At 46.9% G+C, this 25,156-nt stretch overlaps 2 protein-coding genes and 3 non-coding genes across 7 annotated transcripts; 2 read left to right on the top strand and 3 right to left on the bottom strand.

Annotated features, from left to right (window-relative positions):
- Window positions 1-2,973: 2,973 nt before the first annotated feature.
- TRNAI-AAU lies at window positions 2,974-3,047 on the bottom strand. The gene has a single exon. It is a non-coding gene; the product is annotated as a tRNA-Ile (tRNA).
- Window positions 3,048-4,045: 998 nt separating this feature from the next.
- LOC120680304 lies at window positions 4,046-4,242 on the top strand. The gene has a single exon (XR_005677576.1). It is a non-coding gene; the product is annotated as a U2 spliceosomal RNA (small nuclear RNA).
- A 1,092-nt stretch (window positions 4,243-5,334) lies between these two features.
- On the bottom strand, window positions 5,335-5,408 carry TRNAI-AAU. The gene has a single exon. It is a non-coding gene; the product is annotated as a tRNA-Ile (tRNA).
- Window positions 5,409-5,629: 221 nt separating this feature from the next.
- Window positions 5,630-9,747, bottom strand: LOC120678973 (BTB/POZ domain-containing protein At1g55760-like). 2 transcript variants are annotated; one of them, XM_039960445.1, is made up of 5 exons: window positions 9,456-9,747; window positions 8,841-9,283; window positions 7,675-7,832; window positions 7,163-7,278; window positions 5,630-6,518 (listed from the first exon to the last, which is right to left on the bottom strand). In XM_039960445.1, exons 2-5 carry the CDS (start codon window positions 8,954-8,956, stop codon window positions 5,916-5,918), a joined length of 993 nt encoding a protein of 330 aa, XP_039816379.1. In that variant the 5' UTR covers window positions 8,957-9,283; window positions 9,456-9,747; the 3' UTR covers window positions 5,630-5,915. The 2 variants fall into 2 exon arrangements, with proteins under 2 accessions (XP_039816379.1, XP_039816378.1); XM_039960444.1 differs by lacking the exon at window positions 9,456-9,747 and having other exon boundaries at window positions 8,841-9,399.
- A 6,649-nt stretch (window positions 9,748-16,396) lies between these two features.
- On the top strand, window positions 16,397-19,974 carry LOC120679849 (E3 ubiquitin-protein ligase RGLG2-like). Of its 2 annotated transcripts, none has more exons than XM_039961517.1 (12): window positions 16,397-16,629; window positions 16,770-16,980; window positions 17,734-17,818; window positions 17,946-18,086; window positions 18,168-18,281; window positions 18,371-18,468; window positions 18,587-18,666; window positions 18,781-18,886; window positions 18,973-19,100; window positions 19,202-19,385; window positions 19,469-19,525; window positions 19,646-19,974. In XM_039961517.1, the coding sequence occupies exons 2-12, from the start codon at window positions 16,819-16,821 to the stop codon at window positions 19,724-19,726; spliced, it is 1,236 nt and encodes a 411-aa protein (XP_039817451.1). In that variant the 5' UTR covers window positions 16,397-16,629; window positions 16,770-16,818; the 3' UTR covers window positions 19,727-19,974. The 2 variants fall into 2 exon arrangements, with proteins under 2 accessions (XP_039817451.1, XP_039817450.1); XM_039961516.1 differs by having other exon boundaries at window positions 16,767-16,980.
- The last annotated feature ends 5,182 nt before the right edge of the window (window positions 19,975-25,156 follow it).

Raw genomic sequence — 25,156 nt, 5'->3', positions numbered from 1 at the left:
CCCTAAAATAAATGCCAATTTGATCCTCAAAAATTTAGATTTTTTTATGGTTCTAATTTTATTTTGCATCCTTTTCACGTTTAACATATATTATGTTGGTAACAGCAAGATATTATGAAACAAAATCTCCATATTTTCAACATATTAGGAAAATCATCTCGCGCATCTTCTTGTTGGGGCTGCCGCCTCCCGCACGCATCCTGCTGCAGGGGCTGCCGCCTCCCACATGCCGGTGCCTGCGAAACGCGCGCTGCCAACGCCTGCAGACGCGTGAGAAGGATTCGGGCGTCGCGTGGGGAGGAGCGAGGGTCGGGTTTGGTATCGAGTGGTTGGGGCTGAGACAGGAGGGGTCTATTTATCGCTTGCTGCGATTTGGATCGGATCCTATCGCAGAAGCAGAGGCCACCCTCCGCCGCCTCCCTTAGCTCCGGCGTCCTCCACCACCGCCAACCCTAGTCGAGCTCGCCGCCCGTCCACCGCCGTGTTGCCTCTCCCGCCGCTCCTGCCGTCTCTCCCGCCGCCTCCACGACCGCCTCGGGCTCCGACGCTGCTCCCGTTGCCTCTCTCGTCGCTCCCGCCGCCTCCACCACCGCCTCCGGCTCCAGCGCCGCCCTCCGCCGCCTCTCCCGGCACTCCCGCAGCCTCCACCACCGCCTCCGCCGTGCCTGACCTGCTTCTGCGACGCTATGGCTGCCAGTCGCGCGCGCGATGAATAACCCCCCAGAGACGGGGGAGCCTTCTAAGGGGCATTTTAGTCCACAATTCCTATTTCTAAAGTGCTACAGAAAACTCTAACGGAATAAGTCTAACGTAGTTGATGGCAGGATCAAGAAAGGATCCAAAATAAAATCAGGATCATAGAAGGGAGTCTAAATTTTTTTTGGGACATAGAAGAAATCGGTATTTGTTCTAGGGCCATGCAGGAAATTTCCTCGAGTAGGAGTGTGCAGCAGCAGAGCCTGGGGCTGGGGGAAGGAAGAGACAAAGAGCTACAGATCTGCTGCTGCCTACCCGGTACCCACACGTCCTGTACTGTTCTATTGCGACTCCAACCAACCCTACGATTGTTATAAAAAAAACAACCCTACGATTCTGTTCTGTAGCTCCTTGATGTCTCATTGGCTGCCTAAATATCTTAGGAATTTCATTTGTTACTGCTACTCTGTTTTAACCCACTTACTAAGGCACCAAATATCTATTTGTTTGCTCAGGCCGGGGGGTCGTATCAAATCAACATGCAATCGTGCATTTTTTTTTACAATAATCTTTGATGATGGTGAAACGCAACAGAGAAATGGAACTAAATCTCTGGATCCACCAGATTGCAGGATCTAGCTTTCTAGTAATTTTCAACTTGTGATCCAAACATCTAGATTGTGCTATAGTTTTTCATACAGTAATCCACAATACACCAGATTATAGAATCCTACGAGGCTACAAGCTGCCTGAACTCTCAATGTAGCTTTTACCAGCTTGATTAATTGAAGTAGTTTGATCAATTGAAGTAAAGAGTATCAGTGGCGACCTTTTTCTTGAAATAAAAATCAGTGACGACCTTTCAGGCACCAATTCACGGCTTCACGCTACTACTAGCTGCACAATTGTGCTAGACCATCCGGCTTGTCGTCTAGTAAAAAAAACAAATTATGCATCCTAGTGTTTCGCATGCTAAAAAGCACAAGAAAACATCGTGCCTTACCCGTTCATGTTTCGTAATGCTCATCCGCATGTGATTCTCTAGGACAAGTGGTCTTCCGTGGATCTCTACGATAAACTTTATGGCCGAAGTAATTCTGAAAGAGAAGTGGGTAATAAAGATAGATTTTTAGCTCCCAACACCTCAGAAAACCACTTCTTACAAATTACTGTAAATTGGTTATTTGGAAGGCTCCACCCACAATTACCTGGGAGCTACTCCAGGAACAGTGCCAACAAATCAACGGTTCACAGCGCCTAGCCTTGTCATCATCACTGCCGTGGTCCGACGGTGGTGCACGGATCATCCAGCCTAGGTCGGCACGTAGGTTTGGAAAACTTTGGATGCCGACCTCGCCGTGGATTGGACTATTGGAGACATGCAGGCAGGATCTTGAGACTCTGAAATGGCCCGGACACGGACGGGGTGCTGAGTCCAACAGGTGGTCCGGCGGGGTCCGAGTACAGAGAGGGGGACGAGTCGGCGTCCGCACACTTGGCCTAGCCTAGCCCGAGCCCATGTTGGTCGACAGCCACGGCGGCGCTGCTCGCCCCTGCTACTCCTTTCGGAACCCAGATTTTTTGCGCCCGCCCGGCGCCCGCCGCTGGCGGCATTCGCGCTCCGGCAAGCAACTGGACGATGATCCGGTGCTCTTCTAGCATGCAAGTGGTGCCCACTGCCCCCACGAGCACGCAGAGTCGTCCATCTGCACGATCCAGGCTCTTGCGTGTAGCAGCAGCGTCCGTGTAGTGTGTGCGCGGCCGCAAGCGACCTCTCTAGACGTGAATGATTGGTAGCCTGGCAAGTAGCGGCACGAAGAGCGTTCGTTGCCTTCCGTGCTCCATGCCGGTGAGCATGGCAAAAAGGACAGAGATGGCCCCATGACGCCGGTGAAACGCACAGATTACAGTACGTCAGTATCTTATCTGGTAAGTTGCATCGCGCGGTAAGATTGACCTGGCATGAACGGGCCGATTCACTTCTCCAGAAAAGCGTGATGTAAAATTGTAGATCATAGAAAGTTTTTTTTTTGAATGAATGATGGCCAACCACCAGTAGATCATAGAAAGGTTAGTAGGGAAAAAATGTTACTCAAAAAAATACAGAAAAGTCCAGAAATGAAAACCGAATGGGCAGAAATACAGACATAAACATCCAGAAATGAAAACGTGATGTAAAATGGTAGATCATAGAAAGGTTAGTAGGGAAAAAATGTTATTCAAGAAAACACAGAAAAAATCCAGAAATGAAAACCGAATGGGCAAAAAATATAGATTTGGCCCATGCAGGTCTCGAACCTGCGACCTTCGCGTTATTAGCACGACGCTCTAACCAACTGAGCTAATAGGCCGGCTGTTTTCAACTGTATACAGATCGTAAATATTCGCAAATCCTCTATTTTTCTGGCGGAGGCGTCCAGTGTACTACTTCTACAGCTTGTCATCAAGTAAACTTGACCGTGTATACGGATACGAGTATGGGAGCGCACTGAACCAAATCGTGCCTTAATCTCAACTTCAACTATACAGAAGAGGAGAAGAGGTAGGGAGTCAGTCACCACTCGGCTGGACTCCACGAAGTTGATGCCACTTTGGGGACGATGATTCCGATTTTACATGGCACCATTTTACCACGATCAGCTATTTCCCAGTGGAGTTTCTGAATGGCTTTTGTCAAGAACAGCAAAAGGAGGGACATCTGCTAGACAATTGATTTTTTTGTTGTTGCGAAAGCTAGAAAATCGATATTGATGGGGGCCTCTCCTATCCAGCGTTCCAATCGCGTTGTTCAAGGTTAGCTACACAGCTCATAAAGTGTTCCGTTCTCGTTGTCAATGATGATTCTTTGTGGATTTTTGCTCTTCCCACGGTGCAATGTCTGAAAACTTCGGTCAGTACTTGGGAAGCTCAGTACATATCTTCACCTTCTCTGTATCAATATTTCCCCTATTATGTTATTATCAACCGATATAACTTTTTGAAAAATATTTGAATGAAAATCAGTATAAATCTTTTTTTTCCTGAAAAAACAATCTGTATTACTCCGTATCCTTTGGCAAACAGCGGACGATAGAATAGACAGAAGAACTGAAAAGGCAGAAGCGATATGTTGGACCCGGACGCCCTGTCGTTCAACTCTGGTAAATTGGGCCGAAGAAAGGAGGAAGGCGGAAACACTCGTTGGGCCGCGGCCCATCACATCTACCAGATGGCTCGCACGACGCAGCCGCGCAGAGCACGCGCAGCGGCAGCGCGTTCAGCTGTTTAGTTGTAGTCCCACCTCGCCCAGCTAGGCAGCGCGGAGGCGTCGACTCGCTATATAACGAGACCCAGGGCTCCTCACCAAAGCATACCTTTCTCGGCCTTTTGGCTAAGATCAAGTGTAGTATCTGTTCTTATCAGTTTAATATCTGATATGTGGGTCATGTATCCACTTCGATATTAAATTTATTTTTTGTGGGGAAGGGTCCACCACAGTGGCTTGCCACTGGGGCCCTTGCGCGTCGCCCAGCCGTTGCACTGCTGGCAGGGCCTGGCGCACCCCAACCAAATCTGAATAAAAAGTTTTGTATTTGGTCAGCTAGTCTGAAGAAATTGATTAAATTCTGAATGAATGTTTATTTGGGTAGCCATTCGCCCTATCCTGTTAGACGGGCTAGGAGGCCTGACGACTTAGATGGGCCATAGGCTCAGCTGGGCCGCTTTTCCTTCCTCGTTAGAACCGCTCTTCCGTGGAACCAGGATGGGCAGGCAGCACGGCACGGCCGGAAGGTGGTGAGGGGTCAGGTCGAGCACTCGAGCTCCATTGCTGGCAACCGAGCCTCGCTGCTGGCTGCTGCTGTATGCTTACGCGAAGGATTTGAATTTCTCAAGAAATTGTCAACCAAACGGTTCAGGCGGAATTTGTAATGCGCTCTTTCAAAAAAGGAATCTGTAATTGCTCTGATTTCTGTCTCAATGTTTTCCTTGGCCAAACGCAACAATTGAATCGGAAGCCATTTCTACTTCCACATGAATTTGAAATCCGGACGCAATTCAAACGAGAGCCAAATGTTTACACACTCTCACATTCTATTTCTCTGTGCTACTGCCGCTCTGCTAAAAGAAATGTACTGTGAAAAACGAATCAGGAGCTGTTCTGATTGCCGAATGAGCGATGTGAAATGAGCACTTTCTTTTTTTCTCGCCCATCCAGCAGGCATCGCCGCCTCGCCGGCAGATTGGCCGGCGGCACCCAAGTGGGGTGAAGATCAGCTGACGCTACTGGTTTGTCCGGCCGTAGGCTCAAGTGGTGTATCGCGCCCCTGGATGATCCATCCATCAGTTCTTGACTTCTTGTCGCCATCGATGCCGCCGGGTGATCTGAGCATTTCGCCGTCCGGCAACTAGCAGCATGGAGCATGGGCAATGCGCCGAATGATTTGGCCAGAAGCCCATTAGCTAGCAGAGAGTGCGGTGCGGTAAGCCGGTAAATCAGCAGCAGTATATTAGGAGCATTGTGCACAAAGAACACACAACGAAAATCAGGAACTGTACTAGAAAGATCACAGATGCACTTTAAAGAAGAACGTGAAAAGTATAAAAATGAAGAAGATCGAGAAAAAAATAAAAAAAATTTACAAAAATAAAGAATATTATGGGCCCATGCAGGTCTCGAAACTGCGACCTTCGCGTTATTAGCACAACGCTCTAACCAACTGAGCTAATAGGCCACTTGTTAAATTTTAAGATTTAACATTATAAGTATGTTTCATTTTAGGTTCCATTTCTCAATTTTTTTTTGGAAGGGCCCACTTCTCAGCTTAAAAAAGAGCAGACACTCGAATACTTGGCTTAGGCTCTAAGAACTCAATGCCACTTTACAGATACGGTTCCGATTCCACAACACAGTTTACCATAAAGAGACAATGGAATGGCAACAGGTATCACCTAGTGAAGCCTCAAGGACTTTTGCCATGAGCACCAATCAGAGATGTGTATTACAAATTGAGCAATAAATTGTATACTTACATGAATTAGATTTCCACATGATAAGAACAAAATCCAATCAAGGCATACACAGTAAAAATCCCAGGCCAGCCAACCACTGGAACGTGCCCACTGTATGCAATATTTACATGCTTTTCCAGCAAGAATCCTCCAAACAATGCTTCTGATTCTGAAACAACCAACCAACCAACCCAGATGAACACCTGCAAGGCTGCAATGCCATGGCATGCTTACCGCCCGTTCCACGCTGCAAGGACGCCATGGAACACCTCGGCCACGAGGTCCCGCTCCGCCGTCTGCAGGAACACGTTGATGTCGTCGTGCATCTCGTACACCTTCCTGAAGTCCACCAGGAACCTCAGGCAGCCACCCTTGAGCCTCGGCAGCCGGTACAGGTGCGCGGTCTGGAGCCGCTCCAGCACGTTGCCCGTGTCGATGTCCTCCAGCAGGCTCTCGTGGCAGGCCTCCTTCAGGTCAGCCATGTCGTACTTGTCGGCCGCCCGGAGGAGCGCCAGCCGGTTCGCGAGGAACTCCTCGCTGCGCAGGTCGCCGTAGATGTAATGGAGGAAGGCATGGCATGCCTCCAGGGACATGTCGGAGATGTCCACAGTGGAGAGCTCCTTCTCCCTGAGGTCGTGCGAGAACATGCTCCGGAAGACGGGGGAACGCGACGCCAGGATGGCGCGGTGGGCACGCACGCTGCCGTCTGCGGCGTTAATTGTGATGTCGGTGAGGATGTCCTCGTGCAGCATCCGAGACAGGGCAGACAGTGCGATGTTGTCTGAAGAGTGCTTGATCTGGTGGGAGGCCCAGATTGAGGCCGGTTCACCTCCCTGAAATGCAATTCATGAACAGGGTGAGATGAGACTGTCAGGGGAATACTCTTGCAAGAACAAGGGGTGAATGCTGTATTTTTTTCATATTTTTTTTGTTTTCAAAGAAATTCTTCCAGTAACAGATATATTGATATGCTGAGATCTGCTGGTTAACAGATTAAAAGTCTGGCTATCTATGCTGAAAATAAAGTACTGAAACCACATCTGTTTGTGACTTGCAGGCTGTTTTCAGTTGATAACAATAAATGCAATTTGGAGTCCTTTTTGAGGGGGAGGGGGCGGGGGGGGGGGGTGCGGGGACACGTGACAGGAGATCTGTGCTTTAGGCTCTGTTACTCTTAAATTAGCCTCTGACTTTGAAACTTAATTATGTCCTTATGAAACAACATATCTCTGGATGTCATATCGGCATCGCACATAATTTCAACCCAACAACAACTACAGACCAGGGTGTTGTTTATTGCAATGCAAAAAAGCAGCTGTGGAAGTATCTATACGATGTTTTCGTGTGTGAACCTGTTCAAGATTAGACATGATTTCAGGTGACTCAAGGGTGCCACTCACTCCACGTACTCGCCTGACTAATTGTTGTTGTACCAACCATTGACAAAAACAGAAGAAGACAGTGAGACAGTGCTTACAGATGGATCAGTAACCTTCAGGTCAAGAAACTCTATCTCAATCACAAATCTCCCTGTAACGGTACTATCAATCGCCCACACAAAACCGTCGTGTTTCAGCTGCTTGTCGAAAATTCCTGCATAGTTGCAAATCATTTATTAGTTAGAGATAAATAGAATATGGCGTCGGTCACCACCATGCCGTCACTCCCGCATGCTTCACCACCTATCTTATGAGCGCGAAAACCCAGCTTGGAATCACAATGACGTGCCAATCTGAAACCTCACTGTTCTTTTTATGTTCAATAAAAGTAAAATTTGGTATTGCTTATTTTGTGCTACTCAAATTCTGGATTCGTCCTTGTAGACAAATTGAGTGGAGTGCATGCATTTCTTTTCATAATGACTAACTTATATATTGAGAAATTCAAACAGATCTATATTTTTTGCATATTTCAAGACAAGATACTAGGTGTGAGACTCAATTAGTAGGATACATTTTTTCCTTGAAGGAGTTAGCAGAAGAAACTTACCTGGGTGAACTATGGTTTGTTGATTAGGTGGAAGAGATATGAGAAGTTTGGTGACAAAGGAAGCTATTGGGGCTGAGGGGCCGTTCTTTGTAGAATTTGAATTCTCTGCAAAGAGCTTAACACAAGTTTGCTTGTTGTTTCTCTCCACAGATAGATACCTTCACATTGCAGAAACATAAACCCTATTAGTTCCTGACAAAATGACATCAGTTTTCCCTTTTCCTAATGGTACAAAGAATTCTTGATTATTCTAATTATGTCAAGGTGGATGATGACTTCAACTTCTTTGTATAAAAATTTAGGGAGCATACAGATTTATCAGTGATATTTGTTATAACAGCAGAAAATAAACCATTAAAAGTGGACGTTCAAGAAAGTGAAACTTTGTCTGAAATATCTTTGGTTCCAAGTAAAGTCTCTACTCCGTACTTTTTCTGACAGACCAAATGTGGTTAAGAAAAATCCTGGCTCACATAGGTTGGTGCCGAAAGGTATCCATCTATAACTGAAAGGAAACTAAATATAGTTTCGGTAAGAAGTACTATATTTAAGTGGATACACCCAAATTAATGAAACAACATAGCAAACTGACATGCTATTACACTGAAAACACTGCCAGAGAAACCAAATTCAGGCATGATGCTATGCTGCCAGAGTTCTGAATGTTTTCGTGCCTCAGACAGAACCATAATCTGATGAAAGTTCAATCCCACCATAAGAAAATCGATAAAGTTCACAACTATAACACGATTGGATAGCTCACTTCAAGCAGAACTCTAATTACCATGCAAAATGAAAGAAATTCAAGTAATTTCCTACTCCACAGACTTTGCTCTACTGATAATATCTGAACTCGTAACAACCTCCAGAAACCTCAAAATAATGAAAACAACAGCCACCCAGGATTCACAAGCACAGGAAATTCCATGTCAAATTACCCCCAATAAAAACTCAATTACTCAACTCAACTCCGTGCCAAATTCAACCGAAACGACTGAAACAAATCACAGAGCAGCAACAGCATCATAACTAGTCATTCCCGAAGTTGCAAGCTTTTGCATCCTAGCCGACATGGCAACCAAGTAACAAGACGAAGAATTTCGGAACAAGCAGTAACAAATCTGCGGGGAGAGAGAAGGGGAGCGGGAGTGTCAGGGATGACGGACCAGTTCCAGAGGCCGATGCGGAAGGGGAGCGACTTGCGGTAGGTGTAGCAGGGGAGCGCGTCGACGCGCCATTGCGCGAGCCTGGGCGCCGCCTCCACGCGCGCGCCGTCGGTCATGGGCCCCCACGTCGCCGCCACCGCCGCCACCACCTCATTGACGCAGCCCAGCAGCCCCAGCGCCTCCCCCGCCTCCTTCCCCAGGTTGCCTCCCTCCCCCGGCGCAGCCCCTCCTCATGTACGAGCACAGGCACACCCGCCAATCGCCAAGAACTCGGCCACTCGACCTCACCAGTCACCACCAGGCAGTCCCACGCGCTCAAGAACTCCGAGAAACCAAGGCACCTGATTGGGCGCGAGGATGCGTGCCCCAGGAACCAGACGAGAGGACTGGTTGCTCGCCCCGGTTCTTGGCGGGCGGGTGCCACGGAGTGGGAGGCGTGGTGTGGCGGTGGCGGCTAGGCTATATGGTGGCTGAATGGCCGGAGAGAAAATTAATTCGCCACGCAATGGCTCCGGCGACGTACGCGACCGAGCTCGAGGGGCCTGTTACTTCTACGCGAGTGGAACACGGACACTGATGGGTGGAAGGATGGATGGTAAATTACTCGATTAAATCCGATTAGTTTCCTATCATGCGTTCGCGCCTGTCGCTTCCACTACACTTCAGGAACCAGCCCATCCCTTTACTGCTACTTCTCTGCAGAGATTTTATCCTTTCTCGCAGTGATCATTTCATTTCTTCATGGACTTGTTGAACTGGTGCAGACGCATGCTCCATGAACAGGAGCAGAAAAATGACGGCCAATTACTGGGCCCCGTGGTGCGGTTAGTGGATCACTAACAGCCAGGTTAACCTGGCAACGATTTCTGCAGCTGTATGCATGTATCTAGCACCTTTGAGCATGGACCTGTCACCCTGATTTGTTCTTTTTCTTTAACTGAAAGATCTGTCCTCTTTTGACTTCAGAAACGCTGCAAATTGTTGTCACCTCGGCTTTGCTTCCCCACTTTCCTCTCTTCCCCCATCCCCCTCCTCCTGAATTCTTTTCCCCCACAGCACTTGCTGAGGCCCATGCAGGATGCAGCAGCCAGCAAGTGGGGATTAGTATACGAGGAGGGAAACGAATCAGGAACATCATTGTCGCTGCTGAGATGCGCGGTGATGATCGGCCAGGAGGAAAAGGATCTCGGCGCTTGAAAAAATTTAACATTTCTTCAGGGAAAAACCGCGCACCTATGCCCCTGGCCGGGCCCCTGGGTTGCAGGCGCGCGAAGCAAGCTGTTCAGCATCGCTGCAGAGAATCCAGCCGCAGGGGTTAACAAGCCATTGTCACTTGATCATGACACGAATGGTTTCTTTTTTATTAGTCTGCTTGACGGGATGAACAAACAGATTTGATTTGGTGCGGTGTGAACTCTGAAGCAGAGACAGCAGCGGATGAGAGCGGCTGGGAAAGTATCTGCGGGATTCCTCGTGGGCCCGCGCGTGTTGCCCCCTGGATTCGCTCTCGGAACCACACCCCCGGCGGCCCAAGTCCACAAGCAACCGGCGGCTGGGGGTCCAGTGGTTGGAATCTTTGATTCTCTCTGGCTGCACCGATGTGGCAGTTTGTGTAGTGCAACAAAACACGCTGCTATTATTTAAAATAAAACACGTTGCTAAGGACCGAGTCTTCTAATTCCAAGTACAGATTAAGAGTCTGCAATGTTATGCTGGCTTGTCAGCCAAATAACCAGCAGTGATTTTCTCTCACTAAATCAGCATCAGCCACTGGTCATCCAGCAGTCCTTTTCTCTCGCAATAATTGTTTTTAAAAAAGTCTCTCACAAAAAATCAGCACCAACCACCAGTCATAGCCAGCCGAATAGAATGTAATTGATTAAGTACATATACATAAATAATGGGTAACTAGGTATTATGGTATTGATCCCATTACGAACCCACAGAAGAAGTAATAAGGAACAGATTCCTGATGCAATTATTCGTTTCCCAACACCCATTGCATGCAAGGGCAGATTGTGTGTGTGTGTGTGTGTTTTCTTGCCATGCAATTTTGGTGAGATTTCCGTGGTTTCAAATGATACTAGAACAAGGTGCATAACTTGTACAGTGACAATTCACGAAAAGTTTTATTCATAACGATAATAGAATAACCTTGGCTAGTCAAACTATCGACCACCGAGCAGTACACAAACATATACAGCCATACAATCACATGTTCACAGATAGATCCAGTAGCAAGGGATCACGGTCGAATCCCCAAACAAGCCACAAGTACCTTTCATTTCCTTCCCACACTCCAAACACACTAACATCACTCCGTAGCCAAACCTCTCACGTTTCACGCTTATTAAAATCAACAATAGTACCATTATTACTAATAGCAAACAAAAACCAAGTGTTTGCTGCATGCCTAACTCTCTGACTGACTTGGTTCCCCTGATGCAGTTCATCCACCACCACCACCAGAGAGCATCCCGAGCACCTAGGACCCGCGCATCGTTTGGCCCAGTCAGTCGGTCAGTCACGGTGGACGCGAGTGGCCGAATTACCTGTCGATGTCGCACTGTGATGGTGCGTAAGGTGGAACAAAAAATTGGGCAAGTTGGGGGTGAGTGGAGGAGGCACGCACGCACGGATGCGGGTCAGACGGTGCAACCAACTTGCCACGGCAGTGAACGGTGGACCAACCCCAAGTTTTTTGTTCCTTTGCCGTGTCCACCGTGCACCGGCGGGCAGCGGCGCGTTGCACGGCGATGCGATGCACGGGGACTTCTTCGCAGCGCGGCGGCTCATCTGAGCCATCCGTTTTCAAGATCCGACGGGCTGTTTTTCTATTCAGGTGGTCGGATCCCGATGCTTGACACAGAGAACGTATTCGTATAGATTTTTTTCTTTAATACGTAAAATCTGTGTATCTTTGTAATTAAAGTAGAAGAAAGTAACCATACAAACGATACGCTTGTTGAAAGCGCACTAGAAGATCAACAGGAATAGCCGAAGCTGCTATATCGTCCTAGCATACAACAGATTCAGGATTCGATATTACACAAGACATACCATCAAAATATGTGCAATAGAGCAATCTAATAGGGTGCTTTGCCTCTTCGTTGATGCCTGCATGACCTTCTTCTGGAGTCGTTGAAGAGCGTATCCAAAGCCTTGACGGATCAAATGTTGGATTTTTTTCTGTCAAATGTTGGATTTAGTAACCAGGAGATGCTTATATTTTGAGATGGCAATCTGGTGATGGATATTTTTTCCCCAAGGGAGACGAGAGCAGAGAGGCTCATGTGGCAGATAACGAGGGACAGATGTGCTTGGCCTGCAGCCTCCAACTCATGTTTCTGAAAATGACGCCGTGAATTCATAATTGGGCCTGCACCTACCGTTTCAGGGTTTTCTATTCGATTCTTCCCCCGACGTCTGCATCAGCAGCAGTGCTCGAGTGCTGAATCACCGGATTTGATCCAAAGAAAATCCTTCTTAGGATGATCATTTGTCCAATGTTGTTGCGAGAGCATTTTCTAGATTCTAGCCTAGGTGTAAACCTAACAGTAGAAGTCTTGTGCAAACATTTTTGTGCATAAGGCAAAACACCAAAAACCCAATTAGCTCACTATTGCTAAAATTATTGTGCTAGTAAGTGTCAACTATTACATGGAAACAGTAATGCAAAGTCTTGGAAATAAAACAGACGAAACTAACTTTGTGTAGGTTCGGATGTTTTTGGTCGCTTGGCTTGGTTTGGTGGGTTGAGTAGAGGGCCCCTCTCTTCTCTGGTCTTTATTTAGCTAGTTTACAGGCTGTTGGTTTTTCTGACCCTTTTCGATTTTCTTTTTTTTAGTCTTTTGTGTGTACTTAGAGAGGTCAACCTCTGTTTGGCCTACTGCAAGAAATATCTGTAAACTGTTTTCTTCTTAATGAAATACGTGTTTAGTCAAAGCTTGTGTATAAGGCAAAGACTTTGGCCAAATTGGCTCACTTATTGCTACAAAATTTTCTAGCACATTTTGCAAGAATGGAGGAGACATCTCTGTGCAACAACAGATCAGCCTTTTTGCATCTTGTTAATTAGAAGTCGGTAAGCACTTGCAGGCCCGATGATCACAAGGCCCACGTAGATGTAGTCCACTGCAACAACATCTGCACGGCAGGAGTACGGCACTGCACTAAACGAAGTCGATCCCCAGCCAACCGATGCTCTCGGCCAACGGTCGATGCTGCAGTGCCTTTCACTTGCCTCCTCTGGTCCCTACCCTGCTGCCTGCTCGGTCACCGGCCGGTCATAGTCCGCCGGCGCGTCAGGTGAGGCGATCCCCGGCCCGTCGGCGAACGAAGAGACGTACAGGACATGGCACGGAACCTGTACCCGTCCTCGCCGTCGTGGCTGGCAGGCAACGGCTGCACCACTGACACATGTGTGGTGTGCTTGGCTAGGGTTGCCAAAGCTCGTAATGCGTTGTCAAGGCCGGAGTTGGTTGCTGACTGTTGATGCAAACGCGATGGAGATGGCAATGATCGCCACCTGTAATCTGATCATTAAGGCCTACGTAGAGCATGGAAAATGACAATGTGTTGGTGTCTGATAACAATGTCGTCAATACTTCAATTTTTGCAGGGCGACAGAGAATAATGTGACCTATGTAAAAATTCATCAATTTGATGACTGTTTTCGTAGGTCCGAAGCATGCATCTAATGATAAACTAACTTTAGATGTATAGAATTGTACGAATCATGAATATTTTTCTAATGTAAATACCACGACCTTTAATTTTTGCACAAAATCTGAACTTAATATTCAACTTGCATGCCTTGAAAAAAAATCACATTTTGATTGCACCAATAATGGAAATAGTATGGGCCTTTAGGGGAGTATGTAAATCAAGTCTAAATTTTTGTTATAGGACCAAGCAAACAACTAAGTGATTTGCGCGAGGTCGTAAAATAACTGTATTCTTTATATAAATATGCAAGGCAAAATTGCGCCATATTTTCACACCCCGACCTTTGACCATAATAAAATTTGCGTGTCCCATATAACCATCGCAATATCAACATGTACATGGGTAAGCTGAGCTGCAATTTTATTACAGACCATTTCGTTCATGGTGGGATTATTATTGAACAGCTGAACATAACTCTTATACTTTCCATAAACAGTCAAGGCGATTGTGCGACCAATTTTACATGAACCACCATCTCAAAGTATCGCGCCCCTGTCAACGTGCAACCTATTTTACATGACCCACCATCATGTCATGATCAAGATCATTGACGGAAGCTTCATCACCATCTCACTCTAGACTATATCCTTTTTCTAGCTAGAAACGTGTAAGGCGAGATGGACCTATTTTACATCACCCACCATGCCAACCCTAGGAAGGAAGCTACCTCATACCCGACTACTAGTCTGTTTGAAACCATCGAGATGAACATGATGGTAACTGACTAATGTGCACCCACAAGATCAAAATGTGGCAATGTATCTTATCCGTGCTACACGGTTTCTATGGACATTTCCATTCCTGGTGGTATCACGGTTGGACGGAAAGCTACTAGGAAGTTTTTTTTTTTTTTTGAGAGGGAGCTACTAGGAAGTTTCACGAGATCGACGTATCAGACCAGCAACCGGCCCAAATTGCGCATCAAGCTACCACGCAGTTTTCATACCCAAAAATGGCACAAGGGACAAAAGGCCCACCCCTAGTTTGGTGGGATACGGCCCACCCGCGAAATCCCCCACGGGCCCAAGTCGAGCCCAGAAAGCAACCTCTGCCCCCCACAGAAACGGAAGGCGGCGGAACGGAGTTCGGCGCCCGCCGCTCTGCTCGGCTCGGCTCGGCGTTGCCCTCGTGGCCACGCCCGTGGTTTGCTGGCTTCGCGGCCAAGAGTCCGGCATGCAATGTGGGTCGGAGAGATGAAAATGTCAATACTTCAGATTTTGCAGGGCGACAGAGAATAATGTTTTTTTTCCAAAGATCGACAGAGAATAATGTGACCTATGTGAAAATTCATCAAGAATTTTGATGATTGTTTTCGTAGGTCCGAAGCATCTAATGCTAAACTAACTTTAGATGTATAGAATCGTACGAATGATGAATTTTCTAATGTAAATACCATGTCCTTTATCATTGCACAAAATCTGAACTCAATATTCAACTTGTATGCCTAGAAAAAAAAATGTCATTTTGATTGCACAATGGAAAATAGTACGGCCCCTTAGAGGAGTAAATCAAGTCTAAGATTTGTTTATAGGACCAAGCGAACGACTAATTGAATTGTACGAGGTAGTAGAATAACCTTTTTCTTTATATAAACATGTAAGGCGAAATTGCACCATATTTTACACCACTGACTTCTGACCATCATAAAATTCGTGTGCCCCGTATGAATGCTAGGAATCTACCTCACGCTCCATTCGGAATCATCCACATGATAAGATTGACTAATGTAGACTAGTAATGTAACCATCACAATATCAGCATGCGCAAGGGTAAACTTACAGACCATTTGCGTTCAAGGTGGGATTATCATGAACATCTGAAAATGACTCTTATACTTTCCATAAACACTCAAGGCGAATGTGCAACCAATTTTACATGAACCACCATCTCAAAGTATCGCGCCCCCGCTGTCAATGTGCAACCTATTTTACATGACCCACCATCATGTCAGGATCAAGATCATCGAAGGAAGCTTCATCACCATCTCACTCTAGACTTATCCTTTTCTAGCTAGAAACGTGGAGATGGACCTATTTTACACCACCCACCGTCATCATCAAGTTTGCGCGTGCATTGCCATCTGCCTACCGTAGGAAGGAAGCTACCTCACACCCGACTACTAGTCGGTTTGAAACCATCGAGATGAACATGATGGTAACTGACTAATGTGCACTCGTACCCATACCCACAAGATCAAAATGTGGCAATGTATCTTGTCCGGGCTGCATGGTTTCTGACCCTGTTCGCTTGGCTGCTCCAGTCGGACCAACACTAAGTACCACCATTGCTACAGTACCTGCTACAGTACCGCCGTATATGGTATTCTCGATATTTGGGACTCTACAACAACATTTTACTATAGTACCACCAGCACTAAGTACTCCTCCCTCATATAGATCAGCTCCAGCCAGCCGCTACAGCCGAGCGCAGCGCCGCCCGAACAGGCTGTCTATGGACGGTTGAACGGGAAGCTAGTAGGAAGTTGCCTCATACTCGATAGGGAATGATCAACCAGACGAGATCGACGTAGAAGACCAGCAACCGGCCCAAATTGCGCTCCAACGCATCAGGCTACCAAAATGGCACAAGGGACAAAAAGCCCGCCCCTAGTTTCCGCTGGCCCTGACGACCGGGGCCCATAGCACGAGTTTGTTGGGTTACGGCCCACCCACGAACCCCTCCCCGCGGGCCCAAGCCGAGCCCAGAAAGCAACCTCTGCCTGCCCCACAGCTAGGCACGGTTACCGGAAACGGAAGGCGGCCGAATAGGTTCCGTTCCGCCGCCGGGTTCGGTGCACGCCGCTGCTCGTCTCGGCTCGGCGTTGCCCTCGTGGCCGCGCCGCGCCGCGCCGCGGCCGTGGTTTGCTGGCTTCGCGGCCAAGAGTCCGGCGCGCAATGTGGGTCGGAGAGATAAATCTACTCCGCAATTTACACGCCCCGTTTCTTGTCCACCTATATCTTGGGGGTTAGGCGGTTGGTTGGTTCTTGGTACTACTCTTTTCTCCTCCCACCTCACTTCTCATCTTGATCTTGCGATCTCGGCGAGGGGGTTCGTTTTCCAGGTCGGTGCTGGGCCCTCGCAATACCCCTAGATTGATTCCTGCTCGCTTGTTCAGAAAAGATTGCTTGTTTTCTTCTGGCGCGGTGTGGATGGATTGCTGACGTTCTTGGGTTTTTCTCTGCCCTGTTTGTTCTTCAGCAGAGTTGAGAGGGAAGAGACCGATCGATCAGGAAGGAAGGAGGGAGGGGCCATGGGGTTGTGGTGCTCCAAGGAGAACCAGTCCAGGGGGTGGCAGCCGCACGACTACAACCACAACCACAATCACAATCACAGCAACGGTGCCGCGGCTGCGAGTAAAGGGGGCAAGAACCGGTACGCCAAGATCGGCGACGATTACCACACCCTGGAGCAGGTGAAGTCGATCGCTTCCTTTTAATCCGTGCTGCTTATTGAGTTCTTGCACGTGCTTTGCTGACTAGCACGTGTCGTGTACAGTTAGAAGCTGTGAGTTCGATTCAGTTTTGTTGGAAATAATTCTGGTGATTTGATCTAGGCACTTGGTGGTTCTTTATTGGCTTAAGAATTCTATAAGAGATTTTCTACTCCTCTTCATGATCCTTTATTCTATTATATTATTTGTGTGCTGACAAAATAGTTGTCCTGTTTATCTTGATAGTTCTTGAATGCGCCAAGTTTGCTAGTGTCTTTGTCCTTTAATGTAATAATTCTTTTTATTCAAGTTATTGCAGAACTGGATAGCGTTGCTGTCAAAATAAGTAAATACTGTGATGACTGATGAGGGGAAGCTATGCACCCACCTAGTTGTTTTTTGGTGGTACATGAATGATGTTATTAAGTATTGCATTCTTACCAATGAAGCTGTTGCCTTTACCTGGTTTTGCACGAAAGGATTTTCTTAGAGGTGCAAATGAGTGCCCCTTAGGGTATCCATTGCCCCTCTTTAGTTCAAAAAATTGTACTAATTTCTCAAATTGAGCTCCCACTCTGAAAAATTAGTACAAACTTTTGAACTAAAGAGGGGCGGTGGATATCCTTAGGTGCACCTCTTTGCACCCCTAGATTTTCTTTTGTTAATCTGACTCAAGATTCCGTTTGGTTATACTGAAACACTTATAATGCTATCTTGTTCTCCTCTCTAATCTAGGTTACTGATGCCCTTGCACATGCTGGTCTAGAGTCTTCAAATCTGATTGTTGGGATTGATTTCACAAAGAGCAATGAGTGGACAGGTAATGTTTGTGCCTGATGCTGATCATCACATGAGACTTGACTATATCTAAACTTTCACAAGAGATGTTTTGATTTTTCTTCTTCTTCTTTCTTCCAAAAGTACTTATGATCACTGTTTATAAGCAGGCAGAGTGTCCTACAACAACCGGAGCTTGCACGCAATGGGAAACACTCCAAACCCATATGAGCAGGCTATTTCTATCATAGGGAGAACCCTTGCACGCTTTGATGAGGATAACCTGATACCATGCTTTGGATTTGGAGATAGTCAGTTCTTAACATGCCTCGACTCAAGTCTTTTTACGTAAAACTGCCAATGCATAACATTTTTTTTATTTCATGTTACAGCGACTACTCATGATCAGTCAGTATTTAGCTTCCATCATGATAACCAACCGTGTGATGGCTTCGAGCAAGCACTTGCTCGGTACAGGGAACTCGTTCCACAACTTAATCTGGCTGGTTGGTGCATCGTCTTTTGTTTTTAAGCTTCAAGTATAACAGCGTATTAAGGTTAACTTGGCTAATATGTGGTGATAATGTTTTAACAGGTCCAACTTCATTTGCACCAATCATTGAGACGTCTATTGGAATTGTTGATAGTAGTGGTGGCCAGTATCATGTCCTGCTCATAATAGCAGATGGACAGGTTTGTTCATGAACTAGTATTCCAGTTCTGTTACAGCATCACAATTCCTGGTCTGATGAATTCATCATGATGTATAACCTGTAATTTTCTGGCTATGATTTTCTTATGAAATTTCCAGGTTACACGCAGCGTTGAAACAGGCAGTGGGCGGTTGAGCCCACAGGAAAGGGAGACCGTAGATGCCATTGTGAAGGCTAGGTAACCATGTGCCAGATATTTCTGTGATTTAGACTGCTCATGACTTAGCATTAACTACTATTATGTTATAACTGAGCTTTTATATTTCACCACTAAATGCATCAAATTTTGCAGTGACTACCCTCTTTCAATTGTACTTGTTGGGGTTGGTGATGGGCCATGGGACATGATGAGGCAATTCGATGATAACATACCTTCTCGGGCATTTGACAATTTTCAGGTAAATTGTGTAGTCATTCTCTGGAACTATGTCGCTGCATATTTAGATCAAACATGAGAAATACTAACTATGCTGGTTCAATGCAGTTTGTGAACTTCACACAGATCATGTCAAGACCTATACCCACAAGCAAAAAGGAGGCAGAATTTGCTCTTTCAGCATTGATGGAGATCCCAGAACAGTTCAAGGCAGCAATGAGTCTTCAGCTTCTTGGGTATTTTTCTTGTCAAAACCACACCAATTTCTGGAACTTTTGGATCCTCTTTTTTTCTTGTAGCACTCATCCAATTGATTTATATCTGGTTTCTTGGGCAGCAAACGAAGGGGATTTCCAAACCGACCAGTGTTGCCTCCGCCTGTGAGCGATCGCCAACAATACTCTGGATGTTCAGCAGTCAAACATGCCCAATCTACTAGCTACGGAGCAGCACCGAAAACCCCACCGGCGCCTCAAACCCCATCAGCGCCTCCACAGGACAGCGATATAGGAGATCCACAGGTACTGTCTTCAGACTTAGAAACATCAATGTGGTTATGTTATGTTTGGCACTTTTACCTCATGCTGAACTCCTGTCCTTGCAGACCTGTCCAATCTGCTGGAACCAAGCGAAGGACCTTGCTTTTGGTTGCGGCCATCAGGTACCAATGACAGCTTGAAAACACTCCCTGAAATTTCCTTGAACACATTGGTCTGTTCATCAGCTTTCAGTAGCATGAATGAGCCGGTAACCACTAACCAATCATGCGTTGTGAATGCAGACGTGCTCTGACTGCGCTAAGGACCTGAAGGTGTGCCCGATGTGCCAAAAGGCGATCTCCGTGAGGCTGAAACTCTACTGAAGCCCTCGAGAAGCTCATCATATGCAATCAGCCAATCACCAGTTTGATATGATTAGATACTAGGAGGTTTTACAACCAACTTGGTAGCAGTGAAAGCTGTAAATATATACCGGGGTCCCTATAGTATGGACGATGGTTAAACTTATATTACCTGTGCCTGGTTATAGCAGCATAAATACATTTGTCCGCTTTACCCCGGAGCAAATTTAGGCTCAATTTACTCCCCCGAACTATTTTAGTTGGTCCAATCTACCCGAAATAAGATCTTTTTTTTTATTTTTCCATGTACAAATTGATTTTTTTATGTGACCTGTGTGCCCATATGCTAGCCACATACCTGAGCCTCCTCTTGCTGCAGTGCAGATAGAGGCCGAATGTCACAGCCCTGGGAAAAAAAAGGAAAAGAAAATGAAAATTCCCCGCCGGGCCCACATGTCAGCCCTCACTCTCCCTCTTCTCTCTGTTTTGCGCCGCGGCACGCACGCGTCGTCCGCCGGCGTCCATCCTCGGCTTCCGCGCCACGTGCCGTTCATCGTTGCGTGCCGTGCCGCCCTTCACTTCTTCACTCGCCCTCTCCTTATCCGCGTCGAAGCCGGCCTCGTTCCCCGCCGCAAACCCTAGCCCGTTTTCCCCATCCTCCATTGCCGCGCCGCCCGAGCTCCCGTCGCCGCCGCGATTCGCCGTCTCCAGTGAGCGTCGTCTCAATTCCTCGCGTAGGAAGCTTCCTCGCGTCGTCCTCCTCCGATTTCGGCGCTAACCCGGCCCCTTCCCCTCCCCTGCAGGGCCGCCGCAGCTCGCCTTCGCCCGCCGCCTCCCCTGTCCGCCGCGCCGCTAGCCCGCTGCCGCTCTTCGCCCGTGCTCCTGCCGGTGAGGTTCGCCGCCGCCTTCTCCTCGCCGTGCGCGCCTTCCCTGGCCCGCGCCAGCTCTCCTCCGCTCGCCCCCTCCATCACCGCCGCCGGCGTCGCGCCGTGGCGCGCGCGCTGCGCGCGTGGGCGCGCCCAGGCGCCGGGTCAAGGCGGGTCCTGGCCTTGACGGCCTGGGTGGGGCGCCTGCCCGTGGGACCCACCTGTCGGCCTCTGGCCTGGCAGGTGTGGCTGTCCCGGGTGGACCTAGCAATTGTTGCTAGGATTCCTTTAGGTTTTATATTTCTGCAAACTTGTAAAATCTCTAGAAATTCTTGTATAGCTCCAAAAATTTTGAAACTTGTTTTGTTGGATTCCTCTAGATAAGATCTTCTTAGGAAAAATATTGTTTTGCATGTTACTTTGTTGTAGAATTATCTGTAGATTTATCTTTCAAAAGTGAGTTTATTGCTTGGTTATTTGTATACTGCTTGAAAAATGTCAAACCAAATTTTGTTGGACTCCTTGTGAGGTGTAGTTTTCAGTGGTGCAGCTTGTTCACATGATTCCTTGCTGTTGGTTAGGGTTTCATTTCAATTTCGTGCTTGCTGTCCAAAATATGATTTAATATAGAACTTTGTGCTGGAAAGTGAGAAAATGGCAAAACCAGTTTTGTTAGCCTTGTGTTCCTGCCTAGTTTCCATGATAGTTTTTTTTGGATTTGTTTAGTTTAGGTTGCATGCTTTTCTAATTTACTTTGTTTAGAGTGGCTGAAAGCTAAAATATTTATGGTTATTTATAGGAAAATGCTTTTCCTGCAAAACCAATTTTCATGAGTTCTTTGCATTGTCTTCTGCATGCTCATTTATTTCCATGATTTATGCATGTTGTTAAGATCATTTCTTAATTCTTGCATCGCATTCATGCAATTTAGTGACCAAGCCGTCGGAGAACGAACCCGTGGAACCCGCCGAGCCCGTCGAGCCCGAACCCGGAGTCCCGTTCGTGGTCGAGTCGGAAGTTAACCCAGGCAAGCAGCTAAGCATATTCCTTGCACCTATTTAATCTGATTTAGTTTAGCTATCTCACCGGGTAATGTTGGGTGATATGTTATAACTGTATTGCATTCTTGTACCTGATTTCCTGCATTACCATTCCTTGAATTGTTATCCATACCGTTGTCACTTGTTAGTCAATGAACTACTTAATTTGATTAGATGCTTAGTCCTGCTTAGAATACTTATCGTGCTTGCTAGAAAGGAATGGATTGGAGTATCACACTTACCTGTTTATCCTTGATCGCACTTGAGCCGGGGCTAGTATAAGTTGGTAGTATCGAGATTCGAGCGGAATGTTAGGGCCTAGAGAATGAAGTCACATGGGCATAGTCCGCTTGGATCGATTAAGGACCGAGTGGACGACGTCGGTTTTGAGCACCTTTCCGTGCTACCACATATCCAATATAATGGAACGTATAAGCCAAATACCTTCTTTGACTTGGTCATTGGGGCCCGGTCCCAGATGCGTGGCCAACGGGCTATGCAGGGAGGCTTAGCAGGTCCCCGAGTGGAACTATGTGTAGGAAAATTTAGAGATGTCCTCGGTGGAACTAAGTCTCCACGCGCAAGCTGGGCGTACCCTCAACGGTCGAGCCATGTTGGGAACGGTTGACGCGAGTACCCTCTTATCCAACTTTAGCGGGTTGGGTGAGTCGCATGGTCCTTGCGTCGTGTGGGTAAAGTAGTACACCCTTGCAAGGTTATAACCAATTCGAACTGCCGCGCTCTCGGTTATGAGCAAGCTCTTTAACCCATGAACTCCTCATAGATTATCGTTGATGCTGAGAATGGTTCGTGTTACAGCTATGAACAGTTATAGTTGTATTACTCTCTTAATCATTTAAAATTGTTTGGGTTTGGGCAAGATTAATTAATTCTGCTAGGTGATAGTGTAGAGAGCTAATGCTTATGCAATAATTACTTAACCTTAAAGCTTTTACTTGAGCCTTGCATGATCCTTGTTTATTTAATCGCGTAAGTCTTGCGGAGTACCTTTTGTACTCAGGGTGCTTTCTAAACCTAGTTGCAGGTGAGCCGGAAGTGGTGTTCGGCCATTTCTACCCCGCTGATCCTAATGCGGGGGAAGAGTAGGCTGTTGCTGCTATGGTGATGTCCTTGAGCAAGGCATCATCATCTTAAGTAAGTTTTATCGTAGCTAAGCTTCGGGAGAGCATGTATTTTCAATAAGCTCTAAATCTCTGTTTAATATGACTCGCGTGAGCCCAAGGCTTGTAAAGTGAAGCTTGAAACCCACCTATATTAAACTTGTAATATTAAGTCTCGAACTCTGGTTTTATATAGCTGCTCTTTGTGGATTGTTGGCTATGTATTCGATTGTATACGGTATGTGCATATGCTGATTCTGGGCGTACGTTGGAGCACATACCGGGACTACCGGATTTGGTATTATTTTGAATGAATGACGTGTCGGTTATTCGTGTCTCTAGATGTGGGATAACACGTGGCACGCTCTACGGCAAGCACGTGTTAACTCTCATCTGGGTGATAATGACCGGCGGTTCGTTTAAAATAGTATCAAATTGGGCGGTTCTCACAACGGGTATCAGAGCTGAGTTTCCATGAAGTGAACCTAAAATTGACTTAGTGGGTTGAGAGTCAAATAAAATTTGACTACTTGCACTAATGTTTACTTTTGCTAAAACTTTGAACTTAAGGCTGGTTGCTACCTTTCTTCCTTGGTCCTAGAGCTATTTCTTCCTTATTGCTTCACTTGTTTAATTAAGATATGCTTAATCTCTCTTGTCTTCATGAGTAGCGGTAGCGTAGGAACACCCCCTTACCATCTGGAAACCTTTTGCCTTTTACCGGAGTTGGGAAGGTGGGAATCACCAATTGTCCTGAGCGCTATTAGGAGGGTTGTAGCGCTGCTGGGCAATACGGTTGTTTCGGGTCGTAAGTGAGTGTTAGAACGTTAAGGCGTGCTCGCGATGTGAGGAGACGTCATGTGCATTCATACCTCGCATGCATGCATACTTTCTTTTGGTTTTCAAACCTGCATTTATCCAATCTAGTGTGTCGTGATCTAGATTTCGTTGAACTCGTTCTTGCTAATCTTAGTGGGCCAAATCTATTCTTTCTCTTAGATATGTTGTTCCGGTGTTGATCGTGTGTTAGATTTTTATCTACACATTATCTTTCCACCCTGCCTTTGAGTATCATTCTTCATCTTTCATTCCTGACCGCTAACCATTTTGTTTGTTAACAGGATGGTGTTGCGTTCGGGTAATGAAAGGGATGGTGCCAGTGGTTCGGGTGGCAATAACCACCGCAACAACGAGGATCCCCTTCCTAATCCTCCAGTTCACCCAAATCTCGCGGATGTCCTGGCCCGACAAACTGAACTCATGGCACACCTAGTCCATCAGTTGGGCAATGCCGGCAACAATGGCCCAAGAGCTGAGCCTCAAGTGAACAGGTTTGGGGATTTCTTCCGCACCAACCCGCCCATCTTCCGTGGCTCCAAAGATCCTCTGGATGCGGATTTCTGGCTCAATGTGATTGAAGAGAAGCTGGATCTTATTGAGTGTGAGCCCCATGAGAAGGTACTCTTTGCTGCTCATCAACTTCATGATGCCCCTGGGGCTTGGTGGCGGAATTTTAAAGCATCTCATCCTGCTGACTACCGCTTCACATGGGAAGAGTTTCGTACGGCTTTCCGCTCCTTCCATATTCCCAAGGGTATCATGGACATCAAGAAGAAGGAATTTCTCAATCTCACTCAAGGAAGTCGTGATGTGATGGCATATGTGAATATCTTCAATACCCTTTCCCAGTATGCACCTGAAGAAGTGGCCACCGATGCCAAGAAGCAAGAACGCCTGTATGATGGGCTCTCCGCAGAGTTGCAAGACAAACTCTCCACTACCAAGTTTGAAGACTTCAATGACTTGGTGAATATTGCCATTAGAGCTGAGCATAAGATGAAGAATCTTGAGGCAAAGAACAAGCGTCCTGCTCCTACCTCAGCAGGCGGTAGCTCCTCGCGTCCACGTCTGGGGCCTTCTCCTTTTCCACCTCGGGCACCGGGTGCTCAAGCTCCACGTCCTATGTGGATTGTGCGTCACCCTCAACCTCCTCAAGGACAAGCTCCTAGGCCGGTCAGTGCTTATTGGAACAACCCAGGTGTGACCGCAAAGGGTCCGTGCTTCAATTGTGGTGGCTTAGGCCACATCTCTAGGGACTGCCCCTCTCCGAGGCGTGGTGGTGCCTTCAATGCACCTAGGCCCAATACTCCTCTGCCTCAAGCACAGCGTCAAGAAGCTAAGCCACAACAAGCTCCTAAACGTGGCCGTCTTAACTACGCCACCGCTGAAGAAATTCCGGAGAATGCTGAAGTACTCATGGGTACGCTCCTAATCAAATCTCACCCTGCTATGGTTCTTTTTGATTCTGGAGCAACTTTTTCTTTTATCAACAAGAAATTTGTGCTGCATAGTAAGCTTGAAATGCAAAATCTACCAGTGCCATACCATATAGAATCACCGGGTGGAGAGATCATTTCTAGAAAC

This window comes from Panicum virgatum, chromosome 6N, assembly GCF_016808335.1.
Source record: "Panicum virgatum strain AP13 chromosome 6N, P.virgatum_v5, whole genome shotgun sequence".
Classification (NCBI taxonomy): Eukaryota; Viridiplantae; Streptophyta; class Magnoliopsida; order Poales; family Poaceae; genus Panicum; species Panicum virgatum.
Note: the sequence above shows the minus strand (reverse complement) of the source record. Positions and strands in the feature narration are given on the sequence as shown.

Coding starts and splice junctions, on each gene's coding strand:
- LOC120678973 (XM_039960445.1), bottom strand. CDS start 8,956: ATGACCGACGGCGCGCGCGTGGAGGCGGCGCCCAGGCTCGCGCAATGG. Junction 7,833..8,840: donor CGCATCGGCCTCTGGAACTG/GTCCGTCATCCC, acceptor TGCAATGTGAAG/GTATCTATCTGTGGAGAGAA. Junction 7,279..7,674: donor ACAAACCATAGTTCACCCAG/GTAAGTTTCTTC, acceptor GCAACTATGCAG/GAATTTTCGACAAGCAGCTG.
- LOC120679849 (XM_039961517.1), top strand. CDS start 16,819: ATGGGGTTGTGGTGCTCCAAGGAGAACCAGTCCAGGGGGTGGCAGCCG. Junction 18,469..18,586: donor TCATAATAGCAGATGGACAG/GTTTGTTCATGA, acceptor TGAAATTTCCAG/GTTACACGCAGCGTTGAAAC. Junction 18,667..18,780: donor GATGCCATTGTGAAGGCTAG/GTAACCATGTGC, acceptor CAAATTTTGCAG/TGACTACCCTCTTTCAATTG.